This window comes from Pristis pectinata, chromosome 3 (assembly GCF_009764475.1).
Source record: "Pristis pectinata isolate sPriPec2 chromosome 3, sPriPec2.1.pri, whole genome shotgun sequence".
Lineage (NCBI taxonomy): Eukaryota > Metazoa > Chordata > Chondrichthyes > Rhinopristiformes > Pristidae > Pristis > Pristis pectinata.
Genome location: NC_067407.1, coordinates 92,095,233 through 92,120,761, shown reverse-complemented (window position 1 = coordinate 92,120,761; position 25,529 = coordinate 92,095,233). Strand labels below are relative to the sequence as shown.

At 40.2% G+C, this 25,529-nt stretch overlaps 1 protein-coding gene across 4 annotated transcripts in view; it reads left to right on the top strand.

The window, feature by feature from the left end:
• The window catches only part of LOC127568334 (homeobox protein Meis1), a 196,956-nt gene that overhangs the window by 138,377 nt on the left and 33,050 nt on the right, over positions 1–25,529 (top strand). For 2 of the 4 annotated variants that reach the window (XM_052011954.1, XM_052011956.1), the window contains exon 10: positions 24,306–24,364. In XM_052011954.1, coding sequence (XP_051867914.1) covers positions 24,306–24,364 — 59 coding nt within the window. Of the gene's footprint in view, positions 1–24,305; positions 24,446–25,529 lie in introns of all 4 variants that reach the window. The other 2 variants (XM_052011953.1, XM_052011955.1) reach the window with 1 other exon arrangement.

The following is a 25,529-nucleotide window of genomic DNA, read 5'->3' as shown; positions in this document are numbered from 1 at the left end:
CAACCCTTAATAAAACCAATCCTGCCCTCAAAATTTAACCCTTTAAACTCTGATATAATTTTGGTAAATTCTGCATTTTACTCCCACCAGTGTGCCCTTCTTGAAAAGCTGTGGCCCATATCTGAGCACAGTCAATCCTGACTGGGTCTGTCCATGACTTTGCCCAACTGAGACATCCTTTTATGTTCTAATCCCACTCTATCAGTTGTTTTGATGACTTTTGTACCCGTGTTCCTATTTTTAGTGATTTATGTACTTAGACACCAAAATCCTGCAGGTTGTGCATTACTGTTAGTTTTGATATTAATGGAAAAAGAAATCCAATTTGCCTTTTTGGAAACAAAACATATAGTCCCTGTGCATCCCTTATTTTTGTGCTGCCATTCCTTCAGCTACCTGACTCATAAGCTCTGGAGTTTCCTCTTGACATCTATTCACCTCTCTTTCTCTCTCCTAATTTGTAGTTTAACTACTTTTTTGAGCAGGCTTTGATCACCTGTCTTAATATTTCCTTATTTGGCTCAGTGCCAAATGATTGATGAAGCCCTTATGAAGTGCATTGGGATGTTTAACCAAGATAACGTTGCTCTATAAATCCAAGCTTTTATTATTGTAATGCATCTATGTGCCAATTGTGTGGATTTATTGACAACTGCAGTGATTTCTGAAGCAGTAACTAAATTGGGAATTCCACTTTCAGGAAGCCAGCACATTAGAGTTGTCTTGGTGATGAGCTGATGGAGTGGTAAAGTTTGCAGGGGTGAGCAGAAGAACCAGTGGTATTTCACCAAGATCAGGTGTGGGATGTTACTCATGAGAGAGGAAAAAGAATTTTGCTTGCTTATTTCTTTGCTTTATAGTGACATCAGTATTCCAAGAAAGAGTGGCCTTGATTGGTTAATTCCACTCTTAATCAAGCCTGGTGACTGTATTGCTGTATGCAACTGAGACTGACTTAAAGCTTAAAACACAATAGTAACTATCCTCCACACCCTACAGTTCTGATAGATTGAGAGGTAGCTAAAGTTTCTTCTATAAGTTTTGTTTCCTTAAATAGACTGCTTCCTGAGTAATTTAACACCAGTCGAGCTGTAGCACAGGTGTATGACCTACCCATATATGATTCATAGGCTGACACAGAGTTCTCATTTGAGGTCCTGATGTTTCAACCTTTGCAGTTGTTTTCCTGCCCCAACTCTTGTGAAATGGTGTGCATCTCTCTCTCTCTCCTCTCTCTCTCTCACTCACTCACGCACTCACTTAACATCCCAGAGAAAGACCAAATGCATTGTTGTAAGTACACTTTTAGACATGTATTTCTTTTCAAACTTGTTACGAATATATTATCAATGAATAATCCTGCCCTTCTCCCACTTTCTAGGGGAACAATGACTGTGTCCGATCTTTCATAATTTTACCACTTGATAAAGCTTTGATCTTGTTACTTCCATACTCTTCATCAATCAGGTTACATTAGCAAATACTCATTAAGAAACAATTGGACAGGGGTAATCATCTTGATTGCAGGCAGCCCTAAATTCTTGATAAGTAAATGACATGAATTGTGCTTCCAGTGCTAAATTACCTTTGTAGCTTGTAGTGTATTTCTCACTGATCACAGAGAATTAAATCCTACATCACAGCAAGAGAAAGGAAAAATACATGCATAAACTACCATGTGGATAAAATGTCTGCTAACAACAAAGCAAGCCCTAAATTTGAAAAACAACAAGTTTCACAAAAATGAAATCCGTCTGCACACATTAACTTAGATTTCTCTGCATGGTGTAGATTTTTTTTGCTGATTAAGAGATTAGATTTATGGGTTATTCTGGGTGCAAAATGTAGATAAAACAGATGCAATACCACATTAATTTTAGCAGAAATACGTAGTTAATTTTGTCAGTTTTTAACAGAGTCACATTCCAAAAGACTAAGTGAGATTAAAGAACATTTCCTGCTGTCAAGAAACAGATGCTTAGGAATCCTACTGCACCCAAATGGATGTTCTCGATGATCAAAGCAGTGGTACTGTACTTCTCCCAATTAAAATAGAGTAATTTCTTCAGAAAAGGTGCAGTCAGTGGAGGATAGTCCCATCCCAATCTGTGCATTAAATCACTTACAGAAATATAGTCATCCGGCTTGATTAAATCACCCAACCAAACTTACTCTCTCTGGGAGTAGCATTGTCACTGCACGCAGTCTTTCCTGAAGGAAGACGTGTTTTTCCTTAGCACTCTTCAGAATCGCAGGACATCCCCATATACTTCAGGGTCAATTAAATACTTCTTTGAAGAGGAGTCACTGTTGTCAAAGTAGGAGATCACAGAAGCCATTTTGTGCACAGCAAGCTCCCAACTCAGCAACATGACAGTAACCAGATGATTTGCTTTTGATGAGGTTTATTGAGTGATAAGTATCTGCACAGGATCCTGAACATTTAAACTTTTTAAATAATTATTTTATGGAGCACCGCTACAAAAGATGTTGCGTCAACAGTGAAAAATAAATTATGTTTACTACCACTGATCCAAGTTATTTGTCTAGACTATTTTTAGAGGAAATGACAATATCACCATGGATGTCAACCTTAAAATAAGTTTAAAGCAGTTCACCCAGATTGTTTCCCCGAACAGAATACATAAAGGAAATACTTGCACACAACCTTCCTCATTCCCTCAGTCTGCCACTCACCTCTATTCCCTCTCACCTCCCCTTATCATATCTCTTCTCATCCTCTCTCAGTCTCTGTCCCACACTCTACTCTTCTCCAGTTCCTCTACACCCATTGTCCCACTCTCCTTCACCCTTCCCCGGCTCCTCCTTCTCCCTGTTCCTTCCCACCCAGCCACCTAGAATTTGTTGCACTCTGAAGTTCTGTCTATCTGTGGGTGGGCAACCAGGCAGGGAGTGCTGTCAATTATGTGAACTCCTGCCTTTTTGATTTAAGTTGCCCAAGCCCATAAGATAAGATAAGATATCTTTATTAATCACATGTACATCAAAACACACAGTGAAATACATCTTTTTGTGTACAGTGCTCTGGGGGTAGCCCGCAAGTGTCGCCACACTTCCCGTGCCAACAGAGCATGCCCACAACTTCCTAACCCGTACGTCTTTGGAATGTGGGAGGAAACTGGAGCACCCGGAGGAAACCCACACAGACACGAGGAGAACGTACAAGGTCTTTACAGACAGCGGCGGGTATTGAACCCGGGTCGCTGGCACTGTAATAGCGTTACGCTAACTGCTACGCTACCGTGATTCGAGAGAGGGCCATTGATGCCTGCACTGGCAGGTGGAGATCCCACAGTTCCATTATCAAGAGTACTTGTTTCCCAGTTCGATTTTAAATGCAGTGAGAATGAGCCTTAATGTATGTTCTGATTCTATATAACATGACCCAATGCATCTTTTCGGCTTCTAGGGTCATGGATGCCAAATACCTTTCTGAGTGTTAAAGCAGCTTTGCAACAAAGGGTGTGTTTGACAAGTGATAAAACTGTGACTCACCATCACAGTACAATCCTGAAGCCCCTTTATTCTGCTGAATTTTGTGATTGATATGAATCATGATTGCTGGGTTTGGTGGTGGTGCTTAGTCTTTGTATCATTTCCTGGCCGATTTTATGACCATTTGATTTAGATAGCCGTAGTGTTTCTTCAGTTCATTTTTCCCCTTGCTTTCCTGTAAGAAGTTAAACCAACAGTGGTGACCCATTATGACTTGGGAGATGCAGGTGACAGACCTGGCCATTTGTCCTGTAGGCTTTTATCTGACATTTGTCAGGTGGAGCCTATGTGTACCTAACATAGTGGGGAAGTGGCATGCTGCACTTTAGATAAACTCCATGGCACATTAAGTATTGTGTCTGCCAGCCTTGAGTCATCTTATCATGACAATAAATATGACTACCATAGCAAAAGTAACTCGGGCAATGCCCGGCGTCATTGAGTCAGTAATGCAGCAGACATTCAGGCATAGGTTAGTCGTTTTGGCTTTAAAGCTTGTTCTTTTCTTGAAGACACAAGAGACTGCAGATGCTGTAATCTGGAGCCATAAACAAACTGTTGCAGGAACTCAGTGTGTGAGACAGCATCGATGGAGGCAAAGGGATAATTGACATTTTGAGTTGAGACCTTGCATCATTACTGCAGGACTTATCTTTTCTTGCTCAATTTACGCTCTCTGTTAGACTTCCATCTTTGTCTATCATATGGGAAGCGGGCAACGGTTTCCTGACTTAGTTTCCGTCCTTCGCTTACTGTAGGGGCTTCTTTGAAATTTCTTGATTGTGAAATTATGAGTGGACCTTTGAGTTCCCTTTGGCTAATATCGAACTGAGTGCTGTGCTCCTCTGATTCTGGCCTCAGTTTTCATCATTTCCCTATCCCAGGCATTCAATGCTAGGACCTGGGAACTGTGGCATGAATTTTTTTTTCCCTATACTTCCTCCCTCCCCACCCGACCTCAACTTCTCTGTTTCTTCCCCTTGAAAGCACTCTTTAAATCATTACTCCTTGGCCATGCTTTTGATGAATTATCCTAACACTTTCTAGTGTGACTCGGTATCAAATTTTGTTCAATAACATTCCATTGAAGCATCTGTTTTTTTACTGCATTAGAAGTGCCATATAAATGCATGTTGTTGTTGTTGTTGTTGTGTCATGCTCCCTCATCTAACCTGGCAATAAACTAATGAAACCCTAGCTGTGGCTGGCAATGAAGATGGGAGTTTAAACAACCTCTCCTCCCACCAATCTAGTTCATTCTTCCACAGCTGAAACTGCCAAGCTAGCTGTCAATGACCCTTTTTGTCTTAAGTAATCTCCAGTAATTTGTGATCAATAAGGAATGATCAGATTTCACACATTGACCACTTTCTACTCCCCCCCCCAACATAATTTTATAACACTCATAAAAATGGTGTTTAAACGATAAAGATTGATTGCTGCAGACTCCGTACTCGTGACAAGGTTTTGGAGGGTTGGGGGTGGGGAGTTGGTGGGGGAGAAAAAGCTTAGAAACCATTAACACACTGAAGGATAAAGATGAATGTAACTTGTTCAACAGCATGTATTCATTAGCTTCTTTGTTCAACAGTAGCTATCAGGCTGGACGAGTGAGTCACAGCTATGGTACTTACTTTGTGGTTAGGGTTGGTTTTAAAGGACTGACTTTAACCCTGCCTGCCTGGCAGAAACCAAGCAGGCACTTACTGTGAATACATTACTTACCTTGTCAGACACCATTCCCTTTAGCAGGTTCCAATTATACATATATAACCTGTTCTTTAGCAGGTAAGTGAAACACCTGCCAGTAGACAAGGATGGTCCTTCTTTAAAAGCAGTTTGCATTTATGTGGCACACTCAACACTGTAAAATTTCCAAAGCATGGTCGCATGTGGACATACCAGGATCAGTGACCAAGATTTTGCTCAAAGGTTTTAAGGAGCATCTTAAGTGAGAAAAGAAAGATGGAGAAGCAGGAAAACTTAGGATGGGATCTTCTGATCTTAGGGCCCAGTCAGATGAAGGCTCGGCTACCAGTGGGGATCTGTAAATGATTGGGATTGGAGAGAGTGCAAATATCTCAGGGGCTAAGGTAAGGTAGGGAGGGGTGAGGCCATGGAAGGGTTTGAAAACGAGAGTTAGGGTACACCACGCTGGAAGCTAATGTGTGTCTGAATTCAAAGTCTTCACACTTCCACCAGTGGAAGCCATGAATTCTGTTGCTTGAGTCTTAAGATCAAAAAATTCCCTCTGTACATCATTCTGCTTTGCTACCCTCCTTTGAGATATCCTTAAAGCCTACCTGTTTGAGCACACTTTTGGGACATATAGATTAGACATAACTGGGGCCCAGAATAAAATCAAGAAAAGTGCTGGAAATGCTCAGTATTCCTGCATTAAATTTTGGATTGTCGGAGATTATTGGATTGTGCTGGCATTGGAAAGTTATTGTGCTCTGCCGGTCAGGCAAGAAAGGCCTATTCATTGTTTTCCTTGTGGGCTAATAGTGGGGTGCATCTCCTTCAGCCTGCACAGAAACCTTGAGGTTCCCCTGTCCTAGAACTCCCCTACACCACCCCTCACCACTCACCTGAGTGCTGGGACACTTGATGTTGATTTTCTTCCACATGACATCCCGTTCCTGCTCGATAAGCTTCCTGCTGAGCTCAGGCGGGAAACTGTTGGAATGGTTAAAGCCACCCAGGAGTTAAACAGCCCGAGCCTCAAGCTGTGGGAGTTAAAATCGGCCCCGAATATTGGAAGCCTCCTTTGAGTGCTTGAATCTACTTATGTTAATCCACTCCATCATTGAGCACATTCACAAATATTTAATGAACCCTTTCGTTGAGTGCATTTACAAGGAACGCGTAGTGTAAACACAAAGAATGCTCCACTGCCGTCTGGTTGCTCTGTAAACCATCACAAATAGGTGGCTTTGAACCCAAGGCTGGGGTAATGACATGAAGTCTGCTTTGATGGACCTGTCAGTGCAAGTTGTACATACGGAGCTCTGAACAGCAATAAGAAACCTAAGGGACAGCAGATCTGTGTCAGTCTCTGTCTCCTTATGCCCAGTATTAAATTGCACCACACCCAAAAGGTTACTAGAGTACTAACTACATCAAAAGTCAAAGGCAGCTGAATTTTTCCACTCCTTTTGTTGCAATGAAACATAATCCTTGGAACGTAAGAAGTGTAAACATGAGGTATATTATTGAATCACTTAGATAAAATTGTTCAGTTTCATTTTTTATGTATTATTCTGGAGAGAATACTGTCAAGACAGTATTTATTTTCCAGTACAGGTTTTCCTAAAGGACATGCAGAGCCCACCACCAAGTGTGAGGCTAGGTGATAGGAGCAGCTTCCCATACCTGAAGCACGTTAGTAAACCAGTTGGATTTTAGATTTCTTGATCAGTTTCTAGTACAAAAAAAGGAGGGAAAGACTAACTGGGAATTAGAAACCTGCAGAAAGCCCGAGCACAAATTCAGGCACGCAGAACACATCATTGGCGTCACGTCGTGAGCAGCAGAAGCTCTGGACCAATCGGCAGGCTGGATAAATTGAAGTTGCTGGGGCTGGAACTCAAGACCAATGGGGAGAGGGAAGGAAAGTTATGGGCTAAACCAATGGAAAGCATGAGGGATACAGTCGTGTGCTAAAGCTTCGATCCAGATGCACTCATTTTTGGTGGATCCTTTGAATCACATTCACTGACCACAGTAGGCTGCAGACCCGCATTTGGGAAACCCTAATCTGCTACCTCACAGCTCTAGTGCTGCAAGTTCAGTCCTGACCTCCAACGCTTCTGTGTGGAGTTCACACACTCTTCCTGTGACCAGATGGGTTTCCTCCAGGTGCTCCCGTTGCCTCCCACATCCCAAAGCTGTGCAGATTGCTAGTTTAATTGGCCCCTGTAACTTGTCCCTAGTGTCCAGATGAGTGGTAGAATGTGGTCTGAAGGGAACGTGGAGGATAAAATAGGATTAGTTTAAATGATACTTGATGGCTGGCGCAGACTCGGTGGGCCAAAGGGCCTGTTTCCTTGCTGTATGACTCCATGACTCGAAATTATAGATACATACATTAATTTCAAAGAACCCAAATTATTTTAAGAAGCCATTTTGTAGTTCCTTTAGATATTAGTTGCCTCAAGGTACCTTGTCTCGTGATTTAATCATATTGAATGGTCATCTGCTAATATCACCCACATTAGTTCCAAGGATCATAACTGATGTAATTAACATTTCACTCTGTCAATGCAGTAAAACATCAAGTATGTATAATATATTGTAAATTGTGTGCAGACCCAGGCGTGCCCTGTGAGGCCACAGTCTCAATGAATGTTTCTATTAGCACATTTGATTGAAATTTGAATGCAACTTGTTTGTTGCCCAAGTGCAGTTTGAAAATTGGCTACAGATTTTAATTGGCCTCAGTATGCAAACTAAAGGCAACTTAAATTATTCCTGTCATCATAATTCATAGATATGCCAGATTGCTCTTCTGTGCACATTAGTTAAGGGGAAGGGAGTAGCTTGATTTAGTTTGTAATAAACCACATCCTATGAAGGCTTATAGATCTGTCCGAATTGGTTTCTGCCCTAAACGTGTATAAGTGAAACTGAGTCAGATCAATCTGAACTGGTTTAAAGTCCCTGGTGTGCATAGAGACTCAGTCAATCCTGGATGTGTGCCAGCCTTGGATATGGTAACACTGGAAAGCAAAACAAAAGGCTTCGAAACAAGCAAGCATCAGGTAATTTCATGCCAGGGAGTCTCAGGGCTTTTTAAGGTATGTTTCTTCTTGTCCGCAGTTTTTATTTTTCCAATTCAGAAAGCTCTATTCACAGAAGGAAAGATCTTGAACAGTAACTCTTTCATCCCCAGTGTTTTAAAGCCTGTAGCATCACACTCTTGAAAATCCCAAGATGTTCTTCAGTGAAAATCTAAGGGAATTCGTCAAATTGCAGAGTATTCTTTTATTTATAAATACATTTTAATTTTCTGTTACTCATGGTTCAATGTTTCAATTCTTATCCTTTTGAGTAAACACAATTCCATGTGGTTATTTGAGCAAACACAGTAACTTGATGCAGCAGAATTGATTGAAGGTATTTTTAGGATTAGGAATAAAAGTGATAATATTGCAGAGATCCATCATCAAAGCTTCAAATTTTAAAAATATGTTCTCCTAATGAGTAAAAAGAGTTTTCACCAAAGCTACACAGGACATTTTGGGAAATCTGCACTATTTTTGCAAACCACGTTATCTGGATTTCATTTCCTGTAGCTTTAACATGCAAGTCCATATAGACTGACAAAGGGGACACAGTCCTCTACATTTACAAGGTGGTCTGTAAGATTGTAATTTTAAATATCAGCATGAAGGTGGCTATGTGATAACTCAGGGAGCAATTATTTTTAACTGCACGTTATTTTTATAACTGGTATCCAGTGTCAAGGGGGAAATGTTGTAAAAGTGTCTCAGATCTAGAATATGTGCAAAGAAACTGTTGCAGAACATCAGCAGTTTTGACTTCTCTCATTCTCTTTCGAATTTGTTGGGTTATACTGATTCACTTTCATCATGGGGTCATAGAGATTACAATGCAGGCCCTTCACACCTCCTCCAGTGCTAATTCTACCCCTCAGGAACTATAAACTCTAATCCCCATACATTTAAAGTTTTACTTTCCAAGTGTTTGCTTAGTTCCCCCTTAAATGGCGTGATTGTCTCGACTTCAACATCCACTCCGTAATGCATTCGATGTAGCAATAATTCTTTGCATGAAAATATCTTTCAACCAATGCCTTGTTGCTCTTAGCATTGACATTATGCTTATTTTCATTGATATTTTGTCATTTGTCTAAGCATTAATTATGTCGCACATAGCTCAAGGAAAAGAATTGTACATATTCTTAGATGCATGCCATAAAGCATTATTCTAAAGGGTTGCTATGAGAGATTTTAGATATTATTGGTCTTTGGGATTTGAAATGAAATTTCATGGCAGACAATATTATAAAATATCTATACTAAACACTTCCATCCTTTGACAATCCCATTTTTTAAAAAACTATCTCTTTTGTTTTTCTTTCCTGTTTGACAAAGTGTATTTCTCAGTTCTGGAACACTATTTGGCCTGTCCAAATTAATTTGGCGTAGTTTGGGCCATTGAATTTTTCATAATCACTCTCAAAGTTTGGGAGGGTTTAAGTGCAGGGCTATTGGGGCAAGGGTAGCCTTTTCATTAGAAGTATGTTTTGTCTTTGTAAAGTTAAAATAACTTATCTGGAAACCCGATTCATAAAGGATAGTTCTGGTGGCAAAAGATCGCAGTCATTAGGAGAGATTACGCAGGCTGGGATTTTAATCTTTTATGAAAGACAACATAAAGGCCACTGGAATTATGGATAGACTGGACAGGAGAAATGTTGGGTGACTTTTTTTTCCACTTGCAGAAGAAGCCAAAATTATGGCCCATTAAAACTAAGTTATCCAGTAGGGAACTAAAGGAAATTAGATGAGTACATGGAGTACATGAGAGAAAAGGGAACAGAAAGATGCTGAAAGGCTAAGTGTAGTAGATGGCATGGGAGGGAGTCTATGTGGAATATAAGCACCAGGATAAACTTGTTTGGAGAGGTAGATCATCTGTGCTATATATTCTCTGTAATCATAAATGATGCTGCAAATCACAACTCCAGCATTATTGCCTGACTTCCTGAACTATTAAGCCAGTAACTCCTATTTTTACTGCAAAAAAAAAAGCTGGGAGTCTGATTTTTTTTTCGCTCTTGCAGTCAGTACAGAGCCTGATTCAGGAGAATTACAGCTTATTCACATCAACGTTTTCTTAATGCTGTTTGCATGCAGTGTGCCTCTCTGGTATGTTATGCTTGCATAGGCCTGATTTGCACCTGTATTTTGCTAACAACTGTTTAAACAGGAAGATGACATTAGCTGCACAGAAGTAAAGCCAACAAACTGGAAGTTGTGTCCTTAGAGACGCAAGCCTTACTTACATCACAAGCTTGAATTAGGCTGCCTGGGCCTGCAGGGTAATGAGCATTTTATAATGTCGCAGTGTGTCAATTAAACATTAACAATGTGGATATTTGAACTGTCAACTGCAGAGAATTACTCCATTTGTTTTCTCAGAAGCCATCCAGCTAAAATGTTGGGAATATTATAATGTATATGCTGTAGTTTATCCCTTGTGTTTTCTGATAGTTGGACTCCTCCAGCTTGCACATTTTGAGTGTGCAGACCGGTTTCCTCCAACAAATGATGGTCCCTGTCCTCATTCGCAAATCCTCCGTGGCTCTCTTCACATCAGCAATACCCACAGCCCTGCATGTGAGCCACTCTTCCAAATCCAGCCTCCTCTGCATTCACCCAGTAATGGTTACAGAGAGCACTGCCACCTAGCATCACCCATCCACATCTCTCCTTCAAAAACTTCATCAGCGATTGGCTTTGGTCACTTCCCCTGGAATTTCTTGTTCCTGAAATACACTGAGATGTTCTGCTGCATACTGTCACTCTTGGGCTATAATTAGCAATCAGTGTAATGCTGAGGCTGATGATGCTCAGTGTTGTTTGGGCCTAAGTGCTTCTACAACATCATGCAAGAAGCAGACACAGAGATAAGTGTAAGAAGTCTGAGATATGCTGCTCCACTGTTAGACTGGTGAGAAATGACATCTTGCAATCTGCCTCACTGAAGGTTGCTGTAATTATGAGTAGAAGTGAACTAACATCACCACAGCATTAAGTCTTGTCATTAAAAACCTAAGCCTCCTTTTAATGTTGTGACAAGTCTTTATTATTATTCCTCAACTGCACTGGCGCTGGAGAAGTTACACAAGTGTGCATTTTATCCTGCTGATCTATATTCTTCCTGCAAGAGGATATAGCTACAAAATATGGGTCCTGACCTGAAACGGTGATGGCCTGCTTTTCTCCACGGATGCTGCCTGGCCTGCTGAGTTCCTCCAGCATCATTTTGTTTTTCATCTAGGATTCCAGCATCTGCAGTCCTTTGTTTCTCTACAAAATAAGGAGCTGGTCATTTAAAATTGAGGGGCATAGTGAATCACTGGAATTTTCTGCCACTGAAGATGGTGGAGGCCAGATCATTAGATATAATTAAGGTGGAGATAGATAAATATTTAGAAGATCAAGGATTATGAGGAACTGGCATAGAAGAGGAGTTGAGAGCAACATAGATCAACCATGATCATATTGAATGGCGGGGCAGGCTTGAAGGGCTTAGTGGCCAACTTCTGCTTCTATTTTCTTGTGTTCTTGCATTGTTAAATAAAAGAAACCATGTTACTCCCAATTGCACCAAATATGCTACTTTGGGCAGGCACAGTAGTGTAGCGGTTAGTGTAACGCTATTACAGCACCAGTGACCTGGGTTCAATTCCGGCCACTGTCTGTAAGGAGTTTGTATGTTCTTCCTGTGTCTGCATGGGTTTCCTCTGGGTCCTCCAGTTTCCTCCCACATTACAAAGACGTACAGGTTAGGAAGTTGTGGGCATGCTATGTTGGCACCATAAGCGTGGCAACACTTGCGGGCTACCCCCAGAACACTACGCAAAAAGATGTATTTCACTGTGTGTTTTGACCTACATGTGACTAATAAAGGTATCTTATCTTCTTTAAATTTAGATTTAATGTATATTAATTTAAAGTAGAGTGAATACATATGAGTTCACTTGTTCTTTCAGAAATTGTTATACATACAATGTAAAGTAATTGTGGCATGTTTGAAACTTTGTTAGAATGCATTTATTTACAAGAAGGTGGATAGCAAATTTTCACACAGAACAAATAGATGAATGACTGAGTCACATTCTGGAGGGTGTTAATAATGGAAGGAATCTTAGCCAAAGCACCCAAAGAGAAGTTAAAATGGACAAGGAAATTGTACCCTTGTCAATAATATTGCCTTACAGTTGCAGTCTCCCTCTCCCCTTCTGAGAGCCTCCTTTATATCTGGAGAACCCACTCCAAGGATGTTAACGAGGCACAGTTATAATCGTCGTCTGTTGCCATTGCTAGGATGCTATCAGGCTCTTAAAATTCACCTTGTGACCAAGCTTTTTGGTAACCTACACTAACATTCCCTGACATGGCTCACCGACAAATTTTGCTTTATAATCACTCCTTTAAACACTTTGGGGCAGCTTGCTGTGCTAAGGGTGCTGCTGCCTGGAAATTGGATTGCACATGTTTATCTGCACTAGGTGATTCAATTTCAACAAAAGTTAAATGTTGGGGGTACTCACTGTGAGTTCCAAATCCCCTGTACGTCTAACACAATAATGCAGGGATTTACGTGGTCCTGCACAATGGTATTCAATGACACTTCACAGTACTTGCTAGGTCTGCTTCAGAGGGGCTTAAAGGTAGCTTGTTAGATCCACTCTCAGCTTATGGAGTCAACTGCTGGGAACCCATCTCAGGTCCCTTGACATATTCCATTTTTGATCCCAGCCCTGAACCTCCTATGTACTGACTGGAGCTGTTCTGCTTCTGATCCCCGACCTCCCAACTCTGTCTTCTTGTCCTCTCACTTCATGACCATTGGACCTGGGCTCGTGCAGTGGTGGAGTGCTCAAAGGAAAGGCCTTTGTATGTGTTAAGACCTGTTAAGCAGCGCAAGACGCAACAAACCTTTAAATAAATCATTCATTGGCCCACTGTGAATCAGCTGTTTAATACACCTAAAGAGATGTCTTTCAATTTTTGGACATATATAGATACAAATTATTATTCTGTTTATTGTACTATTAAAATTCCCTTCAAACTCCAGTGCAGCTCTTTAAATCAAGCTTCCTCCAACCATAGCATTCTAATATGGAGGCAGTATTAAAATGCTTTCTCTTCTTGTCTCACTTTTATGTAGTTTTTACAGCTTCAACAACCACTTGAATTTTTATTAGCTTTTATCAAAGTAAAATATCCCAAACCATTTTTCAGGAGCAATTATTAAATAAAAATTGTCACCAAGACACTGGGAGATTTCAGGAGATTTTAAGGAGCATCTCAAAGTGAGAGAGAGAGTCACAGAGACAGAACGGTTTAGGGACTCAGAAACTGAGGGAACCATCAGCATGAATGGTGGACCAATTAAAAGTGGGAAATGCCCAAGAGACCAGAATTGGAAATGCACAGATATCCTGGAGGGCTGTAGGTTGGAGGAGGTTTCAGGGATAATGAAGGGTGAGGCCAATAAGGTCTTCACAAATAAGGATAAGATATTTAAAATCAAGGTCATTATACCTTTTGGAGTTGGGAAAACTGCACTTGATAAATTTAGTTTTGTGCAAATTGACATAAACAAAAAAAATCACTATAGTTTGTTATTTTCTCTTTTGGTCTTGCTGAGTTTAGTTGGTTATTCCATATTGTGTTTGTAAAGTGGATGGGATGCAGTGCACATCCTGCTCTCTGGCTCACAAACGGAGTACTGCAGCTCGGCTTGGCCTTTTGAGTTTGTGGTGAAGAAGAAGCAAAGCGAGAAGCTTTGCCAAGCATGACTTAATGCAACTTGGCTTCAGTTTCAAGCAAACTTTAAAATTCTTGTAGCTTTGGCATAAAGAAACCGCAATTCAGGTTCATCAGCAGCTGTTCACTCTGGGGCAAAAACAGCAGTTTACACATTTATGCATCCCAAGAATTGAAGGCAGAGTGTCATCTGTTTGGAAACCTTATCTGAACTGCCTGTATTAATTAAAGGAGACATTAGGTACTCTACATTAACTTTAAAGCCATGGAAGGCTTTGTGCCGATAAGTTTTTGTTTGCCACAAGTTATTGCAAGACCTGAATGCAAAAAAAAATGTTACTTGCAGTTATCTGTTTTATTACAGAGAGGTAAGAACAAGAAGGCAGGTGACTTAGGAGGTTAAAAGATTTTATCCATTTCAGGTGGCCCTACAACCCCAGCCTATCACATTTGACTCCCACCCGAGAGGTCATGAGTTCAAATCTCAGTCTTAATTGACATTGGGCATGTTTTACCAGTACCTCTCTCTGTTGCTAGGTGGAGGCTTAGTAGGGCAACAGAGCACATTGTCTTAAGGAAAGGAAGCAAAAATAAACTGGCAGGTTGAGTCCTGTCCTGCAGAGCTACAAGTTATCTTCAACAAGCTGAGTGAGATCCTGATAATCAGGTTGGTTTACCTTCTTAAACTGATATCTGCTTTGAAAAACAAAATTACTGCCTTTTTGCAAAAAAGGTAGCTAAGGTAAATTCTTTCTTTGTCTCTGCATTCATTTCCTGTCATGTGTCTGTAAATGAACAGGTTGGACAGACTGGGTCAACAGTGGGTGCATGGCTAGTATACGAACGGTTGGTCTGCTATTGTGGAGAATTAATAAAATAATGCAACAAACAAATAAGATATGGGAGCAGGTTGGAAATAATTATGTATCTAAAAATGATTCTTATGAAAGTTTTGATGCGCAGATGGCCTGGCTGTTCACAATCCATCTGATTTCCATTCAGTTACATGCAGCGAAGATGGAGGCTGATACCTTGTTGTTGATTTTTATTGGTTGACTTTTTATAAAATGCTTGGCATCAATAACTGGACTGTCCACTCCAAAACCAGATCTATAACAACACAACTTTGGTCTCATTGGGTAAAATGCAAAAGCATGAAAAAGGTAAGTTATCTTTATTAGTCATGTGTACATCGAAACACTCAGTGAAATGCATCTTTTGCGTAGAGTGTTCTGGGGGTAGCCAGCAAGTGTCGCCTCGTTTCCGGCGCCAACATAGCATGCCCACAACTTCCTAACCCCTATGTCTTTGGAATGTGGGAGGAAACCAGAGCACACGGAGGAAGCCCACGCAGACACGGGGAGAAAGTACAAACTCCTTACAGACAGCAGTGGGAATTGAACCCGGGTCACTGGCACTGTAATAGCGTTACGCTAACCGCTACACTATGAGGAAAGAAAGTCTTGTATTTCTGTAGACTTTCACAGCCTCAGCTTTTGAAATGTTGTGATGTAGGAAGGGCAGCAAGCCACTTGCCCAGCACAACCTCCCACTGATATCAGGAGATCAAGAAGATATTCAAAAAGGAGAATACAAGGGAGAAGTCCAGCCACACAGAATACAGTAGGGCAATGGTGATTTGCATCTGATGTTATTTATGTTTTATTTCATTAATCTTATCACTAGTGTCAGCTGAAGCTCTGTAAGTAACACTTTTGCTGAGATAGAAGGTTGGGGTTCAAGTCCCACAGAGACCTGAACACAAAAACCCAGGCTGGCACTTGAGTGCAGTACTGAGGGAGTGTTGTACTGTTAGATGGGCTGCCTATGAGTTCACTTTGTCATACTGAGACTTGATCTGCTCTTTTTGGTGAACAGAAAAGTTCCCATTCTGACAAACTCTGACAAAGAGCAGGGATGTTACACCCAATATCCTGGTTAATATCTATTCCCGAACCGGTTATTATCACATTTATTGTTTGTTGGAATGTGCTTTGCACAAATTGACTGCTGCATTTCAAACATTCCAAAGGTGACTACCCTTCAACTTGTACTTAGTTGAATGTAAAGTACTTTGGGACATCCTGAAAGGTGCTATGTAAGGCCAATTATTTCTTAATTTTTTTTAATGAAAAGTTTTATGAAGCTAAGTCTCTAGCAGAATAAAATTTGGATACTGGTCCAGTTACAAACCAATAAATTCCTCAAGAAACCTTGAATAGTGCACAATATCTAAGTAAAAAGTAGATACACTGAGCCTTTCAGTTACCATACATTAAGCAGTTACAAGTTTAGTTAGCTTTCCACAAAAAAGTGAAAAGACAATTATTTACTTAAAAGTAAATAGTATTAAATGCACTTTTGACTCACAACCTGTATTTCACTTTTGTTAGCAGCATTCATTAATAAATATCTGCACTTTATACTGGCTGATGACTTTTTATCATCAAGTAATTGTTACTACTGTAAGATAGAAACCGATCAGTGAACATTTGTTTAATTATAATCCAAGTTACATTTCAGTCCAGCAATGGAGAATATAACATGTTATAAATGTAGAAAATTGCACAATGCAATTATTACTACAGATATACTTCATGTATTTGTATGAAATTCGTTTGTCTGCCATTTTAGATTTGGCCATTTTTTAAACAACTTGGTTACCAACAAAATATAAAAACTTTTCCCAGCAGTGCTGAGGGAGTCCAACATTAAAGGAGCCAGAGCATTATATGAAAAATATTAGCAAGTTCCTTTGGTGATCTGGACGACTTTGTTTCTTGACCAAAACATGGGATCATTATTCATCTTGATGCTTGTGGAGTCAAGCATTGCGCCTGTGGCTGCTCTATCTACCGAAACACAGCAGTCCTTCCAGTCCAGATTGTGTAATTCAGTTTGCAGAATTTCATCCAGGTGGGCTGAATAGACCAGTGTAAGGGCAGAGTTTCTGTCAGGAAGCCAAGAGGAATGTATTTATGGTAGGCTGTGTATTTGTAACTCTAGGGCTTGCATCCTTTGAACTTGATGGTGGGAGTACTCCTGAGCAAGTTGCAAGAGCAGGTAAATCTTCAGCACTGCTGATGAAAGAATGGGAAGGGGTTTCGGATCCCTGGGTCCAGGCATTGGACCTTGCTACCTCAGGTAGAGGTGAGGTCTGATCCTTGGCCAGTGAGGATAGCAGGAGGGGGTGGTTACTATATTAAAAGGAGGACAAGGAGGGAAGCACCTATGTTCTCGTCAGATCTTGCCTTGCTCCCTTCAGCTGCTGGGTTTCCCAAAGCCTGGGACCCTCAGCCAGCCACGACTAAACTTGTAAAACTGATTAATCAGAGCTTGGCAGCCTAACTAAAATAATCTCATTCCAACCCAGTCCCATATCCTGCCCCTTGTTTCACCTCTGGTAAACCCATGTGTGGGTTGATTGGATCTGGATTTTGAAAGCCACCAAACCAGAAACCACCCATTTTTGGGGGAGGTTCCAGCCTGATGTCCCTGAAGTAGTTTGAGTCACTCTGAGTGGCATTCAGCAGTATGTAAACACTTAGCTTACTTCAGTATTATCTTCAATTTTAAACAGAAATGCTTAATCATTTGCCCATCTCCAAGATGAGGCAGACTGAAATAAATATTATTTTTGTTGGTGATAACACTGCCCAGCTAAGGCAAAATATGTATATGGTAAATCCTGCTGTTATTGAACTCTCTGTTCTGGTTCCATGTTGTCAAACCAGTTGGGATTTTATTTAAGAAAAGGCCAAATAGGGAAAAATAGCAATGTTCAGCCACACCATTGGATTACTACACTGAAGTTCCATCTGAAGGAAACAGAGTGGAAATTCTCCCATTGACAATCTTTCATTGTAACTGAAGAAGTATATGCTTGCTGAAGGCAGCAATCCTTATGTAAACTATTCACCAGGAAAGGTAATCTTTGTGAAGTATCACAGGACATAAAAGGAAATACTTTGCTTTGCTAAATTACTACAAATGTTGCCTCAACGAAGAAATCATACTGTGAAACAACAGATCCTGTTGCTGACACTGGGATTTGTATGGCCCCTTGTTGTTCTAGCGCTGTGTCTATTAGATCTCTGCGGCTTTGTTTAGGTTTTACAAAATGTCATACAATCAATCAATAGAAGTGACCACATTTTCTGAAGGCCAATGTACTGGCAGTGCCAGGTCATTTGACTTCACCTTAATGAAAAATGGTCACTGCTGAAATGAGATATTAGATGATGATTCTGTTTAGCTGTTGAATGGATGTTAAAGATCCCACAGTACGACCCCCCTGCCACCCCCAACCAGCCTTACTCAGTCAGGGACTTTGAGAGCAGACATATCAGTGATTTACTTAATTGGTGTCTTTGGATCTTGCTGTATACAAAAATGGTTGTCTTGTTTGCCTAAGCAATGATACATCTGACTTTTTCAAAGTAAAGCCATTCGATATATGGAGAAGGTGTAATGTGATAAGATGCTGTGAAAGTATACGTTTTATTGTTGTTAGAAACCAAGCACAGTAATGGATTGATCTGGTTTTAGGTAAACTGCAGAAAGAGAAGATATGCATCTTGATTCAGAGCTAAACATGTAGGAAATCTGTCTTCTCAATGCTCCTGGAGATTAATGCTTTCAGTTTGGACGTCATAATGAACTAGGAAGGTGTAACAAGAGTTTTCATTTATTTAAATAAGTATATCAGTAAAATTGAGTGCTCTGTTTAGAAAAGAATCACACTTTTAAATCATGCTGCTGTGGTTTCTATAAATGCGGTTTTGAGGGAACCCCTAAAATGTGATATCACATTCTTCACCTTTTACACTTTGGTCAAAGATGATAATAAAGCTTCACTGTGCTGCAGCCTATCAGTGTGCTAATATTTGGATGGATCTTTCTTTGCATCATTTTGTATGAGTTTAAGTGTGCCTCTCGCAATCCTTTTTTGAATCACTTACATTTTGGAGGGCATAATGTGGCTGTGCTCTGGTAAAGGCTGATGTTGAGTGAGGTGATCAACGTGCAAGGCATGCTGGGCAATGATTGCGGGGAGAACAAGATGGAAGTCTGATGGGCTGCACAGAAACAAGACAGCTGGACTAGTTTATTTAAACACTTATTATAGAGATGAGAAGCTGACCCAAGAATGACCCTGCTGGGTGGAGCAAGAACATTCTGACATTTTATTACTTTGGCCAGAAGGAAAGTGTCCTTGTATCCTGCTGCAGCCTACAGACACATTGCGGAGGTAGAAATGATCCCAGTGGGCTCTTGCAAAATACATTCTGAATATAAGTTGTTGATGTAACAAATGTTGGCAAAACGAGCTCTAGCTGTTTGTTCAAATAAGCTTGGAGGACAAGCATTTTTGTTTCTTTTTTAATGCTATGGATTTTTGGAACTTTTACTGCAATAAATCAGAGAACACTGCAAAGAAATAATTACCATAGAAAAAGCACATATTGCTTCTTGCCAAACCTTCCACGTGTGCCAGATGGGGAATCTCGGCACATCTTTGTAACGCCAATATGTTGCATCACCCTTTAAGGAGCATTGTCTTTTTTCAGCTACAATCTAATTGCATTTTCCAGGATAAAGGAGTTGATAGAAAGCTATAGAAAATAGTGACAGTTGTGCTTTAGTTTCAGAAGTTCACAGGAAACCTTTAGTTCCACTGGCTTCCTGCTAGGAGAGGAATTTAGAAGATTCGGTGTGCCATGGGAGAGTGAGGAGTTGGGGGGGGGGGAAGTAGTGGTGGTATGGGGGCAGAGGGGGGAGGGTGAATGAGGATTCTCTATGCTTGCAACAGGAAGGTTTGTTGGTCTGCACAGATGAAAGAGTATTCTTCTGCTGTACTGGTTGCAAGAATGCGTTGGGGAAGACACAATAGAGATAACCTATGCCATCCCCAGTCTACTGCTACACTCTGTGGTATTTCATTGTGTAATAAGAAGACATTTTCATTATTTCAGTTGCCGTAATTCATACCCCATCTGCTTCTTCTACACCTGTGGCTTTAATAACAGGGAAGAATTAATCAATCTTTTACAGCACTAATTACAGTAAAAAATCACACTGTCAGGCAGTGTTTTTTGGAAGAAAATATGCTGATTGAAAATGTTCTGATAATTCATTCTAATTCTGGTTATTAATGTAGTCTAGCTGTTGTCATGTCTAGACCGTGTGAGAGAAAGTATGTGGTTTTGTATTTCCGGTCTTCCTGATTTCAAAATGGTTCATGATTCGATCCAAGCTATTGAAATTTACATCACTGAGACAGGTTTTTTCTGTCTGCACTCATGAGTTTAACATATCTGGAAAATAAAATCTTTGTTAGAAGGCTGATTGAGCATAGGAGAGGCTCTTGAACTCATTGTATAATGGAACTAAAAGCTGCACAACGAGGGAGCGGATCAAGAGGAGGGCAGCCAGGGCTGCCTACCTGTTTTATTTGCCTCTGGAGAGACAGGAATGTTTCTCCTTAATAAGGCCGGTATTATCTTTGGAGCTGCTGCACCTCACTGCCAACCAAGATGGAGCAACAGTGCCATGCCAGCAAGGCAAGAAAAGTGAGGGTTGGTTGAATAAATTAGTCGTTAAGTTTTAAAGAAAAGAGCAGCATGAATGGGGTAATGCAGATGACAGTGGAATATTGGGTGGCTGGTAGGAACATATTGAAATGTAGTTAACTGACAGTGCTATGATATACCTTCCCCTCAGTTAGGCTGGACCTATATGGATAATATTCATATTTTCTCCTTACTAAATTATAAACACCTTCGCTTACCCTCACTTCCCTATTACTTGACTGAAAGATCAAAGGACCTGGCACAAGGGGACCTCTCTATGCCCTTTACTATTGCACCATTAGACCGTTTTTTTTTCTTCTTGATTGCTCTTCCCTGTGGGAGGAATCAGTGTTTCCCCAAGACTTTGCTAAGTTGCTTTTATGTTAGATTACGTGACACAAGAGCACCTAGTCCAGATGGGATGGATGTCTTCAAGATTGCTGAGGGAAATAAGGGAGAAAATTGCAATGACCCAGCCATAATCTTACAAACATCCAAAGATTCATAGCCTGAGGACTGGAAAATTGTAAATATTACAACCTTCTTTGAAAAGGGAGAAGGGATAAACCCAGTAACCACAGATCAGTCAATTTAACTTAGTTGGTAGGGAACGTGATAGAAAACAAAAATCAAAAACAGAATTAAAAATCACTAGTATAGGTTTATTTGATTAGAGAAAATCAGCATGGATTTGTTAAATGCAATTCCATTCTAATTAACTTGAGAGAATATCTTGATGAAGTAACAGAGAGTGTCAATGAGGGAAACCAGCTGATGTAGCATATATAGACTGCCAAAGTCATTTAATAAGGTGCCATGTACCAAGCTTGACATCAAGATTGAAACCCATAGAATGAAAATGTTGATAGACATTTGTCAATGAAATGAGAAACTGAAACAGAGAGTATAGCCATTTACATAAGGGATGCATTCATAGAAAAGACTTACTAAGCAACATTTTGTAAATTGAAAAGGCTGAGGGAAATGCATGGAGGTATTTTAATTCAATGCATTCCTATGGGCAGAGCGTGATGTATTATTTGTTATAGTGAATAGTGAAAACTGATTAAACATACCCTAATGAGTCAATGACATTATAGCAAAAGTTCATAAATCAAATGTTCATATTTCAAGAAATGTGTAGTAATGAAAAATTATTTTTCACTTTGGGTGCAATAGTACAGGGGAGTTACCCAGTACTAAGATCACTACTTTTGTACTTCGGTGGATGGGGATTTGCAGATGATATAAACTTGAAGGCACAGCAAGCTGTAGGTAGCATGACAATAGACTAAAGTGATAGAGATGGGCTGGTGGAATGGACAGATGGATGGCAGATGAAAGTTAATACTGAAAAAGGTAAACTGAAATAGTTCATTGAAGGTGGCAGGGCACATTAAGAAAATAGTTATAAAAATATACGAGATCCTGAGCTTTCTAAACAATGACTTAGAATAGAAGAGCAAATAGGGTCATAAAACTTCATACTGGAATATTGTGTCTAATATTGAGCATCATTTCATAGGAAATATGTAAAGTTTCTAGGGAAGACACAGAAGGGATTGACCAAAGTGATTCCAGAGATGAGGGAGTTTAGTTATGTGGATAGATTAGGGTTGTTCTCCACGGATCAGAGAATGTTGCAAGGAGATCTAATAAAGGTATTTAAAATTGTAAATGGCATTGACAGAGTAGTTAGAGCAAAATAGGTGGGGGGGGGGGGAGTGGTCAAGAACCAGGGGTCATAGAATGAACGTCATTGGTTAAAGAACCAAAAGTAGCACAAGGAAACTTTTTTTTAATGGTTTGGTTCTGAGGTGCATTTCCAATGATAGTAATGGAGGTAGATTCATTTGTTGTGTTGAAAAGGTTGCTGGATAGCTATCTAAAAGGAAAGAATTTACAAAGCTATGGGGAGAGGATGGGAGAGTGGGACTAGCTGGACTGTTCTCGCGTAGGACCAGCATGGGCTCGATGGGCAGAATGGACTCCTCCAATGGTGCAACCATTCTATGATTGTATATATGCAAACTGTGCCTTCAACCTGGCTAAATGCATGGTCTATTAACCTAGGCTTCTTAGGTAACTGTGGCACAGAAGGGTGCAAGCAGAAAGCATGGAAATAACATCTGCAGCTTTAATTTCAACCTTAAATACACAAGTCAGTGTATTTGTCTGAAATATAATAGTGTGGTGGCCCGCACACGCGGGACTCGAACTGCCATCGGGAGCCGCGGGCAGACACGCGGTAGCGCGTTTTGAACTACCTGCTCGGGGCGGACCCTCCGGGGACAGTCGGACGTCACTTCCGCCCCGCAGGTCGCAGGGGCCCTTGGGTAGAGAGTTTCTCGTGCGTTTTTTTGGGAATCAGTAAAGGTTTCTAAGTTCAGTACTCTCTGCTTCTGTGTGTTCCTTGAGTAGCGCGTTGTGTGCGGCTACAACAGCACTCACTTAAAATAGCTGCAACAGTATGAACAAATGTAAACATATTAAAGTATCAACCAGTGCAAAAAATGGACTCCATTGCAGATCAGAACTGTATCATTTCCCGTTTTAAAATAGTTGTTTACCTATGTTGCACTTTACAATGTTTCTGCAAATGCTTCTTGAAACAGTTATACACTTTGTATTTTGAACTGGTAATTTTCTGACAAAGTGGAAATGTTAGCTCCTCTTCCATTCAACTGAAAGAAAATAAGGGAGAAAAACGAAGAGAAGTATTGCAAGGCAAGTTGGTGACTTAAGAGTTGAATTTCTGACTCAGTTAAACCAGTTTGGAGCCTCTGCATGGGTTTTGGTTAATTTGACTAACTTTTGCCCCCTGGAACTCCTATACAAGCTTGACATAAAGTTGAGCTGCAGGTTTCCCGCAGATTACTGGATCGGTCTATATTTTAAACCTTCCTCTAAATATGCTTACTTGTTTGCATTTTAGAACATCTTTATTCTGCCCTTTTGCCATCTACGCTTTGTCCAGAAGGATTTTATGTGGATTTTTTTTTGTAAACTAGGCTGCAAACTGTTGCTGAAAATGGGAGTTAGAAGGTCAGTGGTTGTATACCAGTGACCTCTGTTTGACCCTAAACTTTACATAAAGGGTAGGGGAGGAAAAGACAGAAGCTTTAAATGGAATGCCTTGTGCTGGTCTCCCTCAGCAGTAATAGTTAGTGGTGATAAAAACTCCAGACATTCCCTTTTATTTTTGATCGTATACCACCATCACAGTTCATTTTCTTAACACGGGGTTTTAAATGGAGTTAGTAGGGTAGAAGGAGTGGGACAAAGGGGAGATTCTTCCCTAATTAGGTGAGGCAACAGATGCTCATGTGAGCGACGTTTCTTTATCGGTGCCAATTATTTTGTCTTGAAAGAGAAGAGAGAGCAGTGTTGGGCATTGTTTCCTAGAAAGTCTAATTATTGCCCTCCCTAAAAGATGAAATGGAAATGTCCAGCTGCGGCAAAAAACAGAAGGACATAAATCAAAACCTGAAGCCCTGAGCTCACACTCACAACAGGCCAGCAAAGGTTAGAGGGGTCTTGAAGCAAACAGCAGGCTAGGAAGAGTCACGTGTTAATCACAGAATCTACACAGGTTCCACTCCATACGTTGCTTGTGAAGGTTATCAGCATTTTAGTTGGTTCTTTTCACCTCCTTCAAAGTAACTTTCTCTTTTTCTCCTTCACACAGGTTCATAAATGCCAGGAGAAGGATAGTCCAGCCCATGATTGACCAATCTAATCGAGCAGGCAAGTCCCCAGTAGTAACTGTATTCAAGTCGCGCAGGCGAAAATCATCCTCAAGCCATTCACTGGGAGAGCCATTATCTGGTAAATAACTTGATAATGAATGCTGGGAGTGACTGACCACTAAATTAATGAAGGACTTTACTGTCATAACAAAACTAATCAGTTTACTTTATATATGTTTCAACTTTTTAAATATATACATACTTCTTTTAATTGAATGATACCTTTTCGTTCTGAGGTCCCAGTTTTAAGGGGACTTAAAATATACCAAATGAAATAGTCATTAACAGATTTATGGATTGAATTTTAGAGTTTTTTTTCCCAGCTTTACTCTCTGCTACTATGACAACTTCCTGGTGCATGGCTTGGTGTGGATTTGCTATAAACTTTTGTTATCTGTCAGAAAGGGTGATGAGGTTATAATGCTTTGGAAACACAGCAAAGTTGAAAGTAACTTTCTGAGGTAGCACTTAATGTTCCTATGTAACTAATAGGTGCTTGTTTTCTAAAGCTAGCTTTAACTAACTGGTTCAGGCTTGGAGTTCAGGTGTGCTAGTAGAAATGAGGAATTCTTTCAATACTAAACACTTTTTCCATTTTTTTTTCCCTTTATAATTTTTTTAATGAACTCTGACTTGTGAAAAAAGGCTTGGGTTATTTCTTTCTTGAGCTAGAATTTCTGTTTTGCTTTACAGTGCTAAAGTTTTGATAACATTTTGATTATAACCTCTCAGGAGAAGGAAAAAGATATAAAAAAGGACTTGGCACACTTTTTTAATACCTTTGTCATTTCAAAGTTCATCCCAAACAAATTTTGTTACTAACATTTTTCCATGTTGGCTGAGTGTTTAAGGGGATGGACTTGAGGTTAAAAGAATGAATGTTCATGTGGGTTTGAGTCTCACTTCTGGTAATGAGACTTTCAGTATTGCTTCTGTTTGTGGTAAAGATTTGGAACAGTCCTCTATAAACAACAGTTGATGTTAGATCAAATGTCAAGTTAAAGTAACTTAACTAAAGTTATTAAAGGATTTTGGGGAAAAAAAGTGGTTTAGAAAGTTAGATAGCGATCAGTCAAGATCTCAGCAAATGGTGGAACAGACACAAGGGGGCTATATAGTCCACCCTTGTTCCTAAGTAACTGTAGCATATCAACAAAGAGATT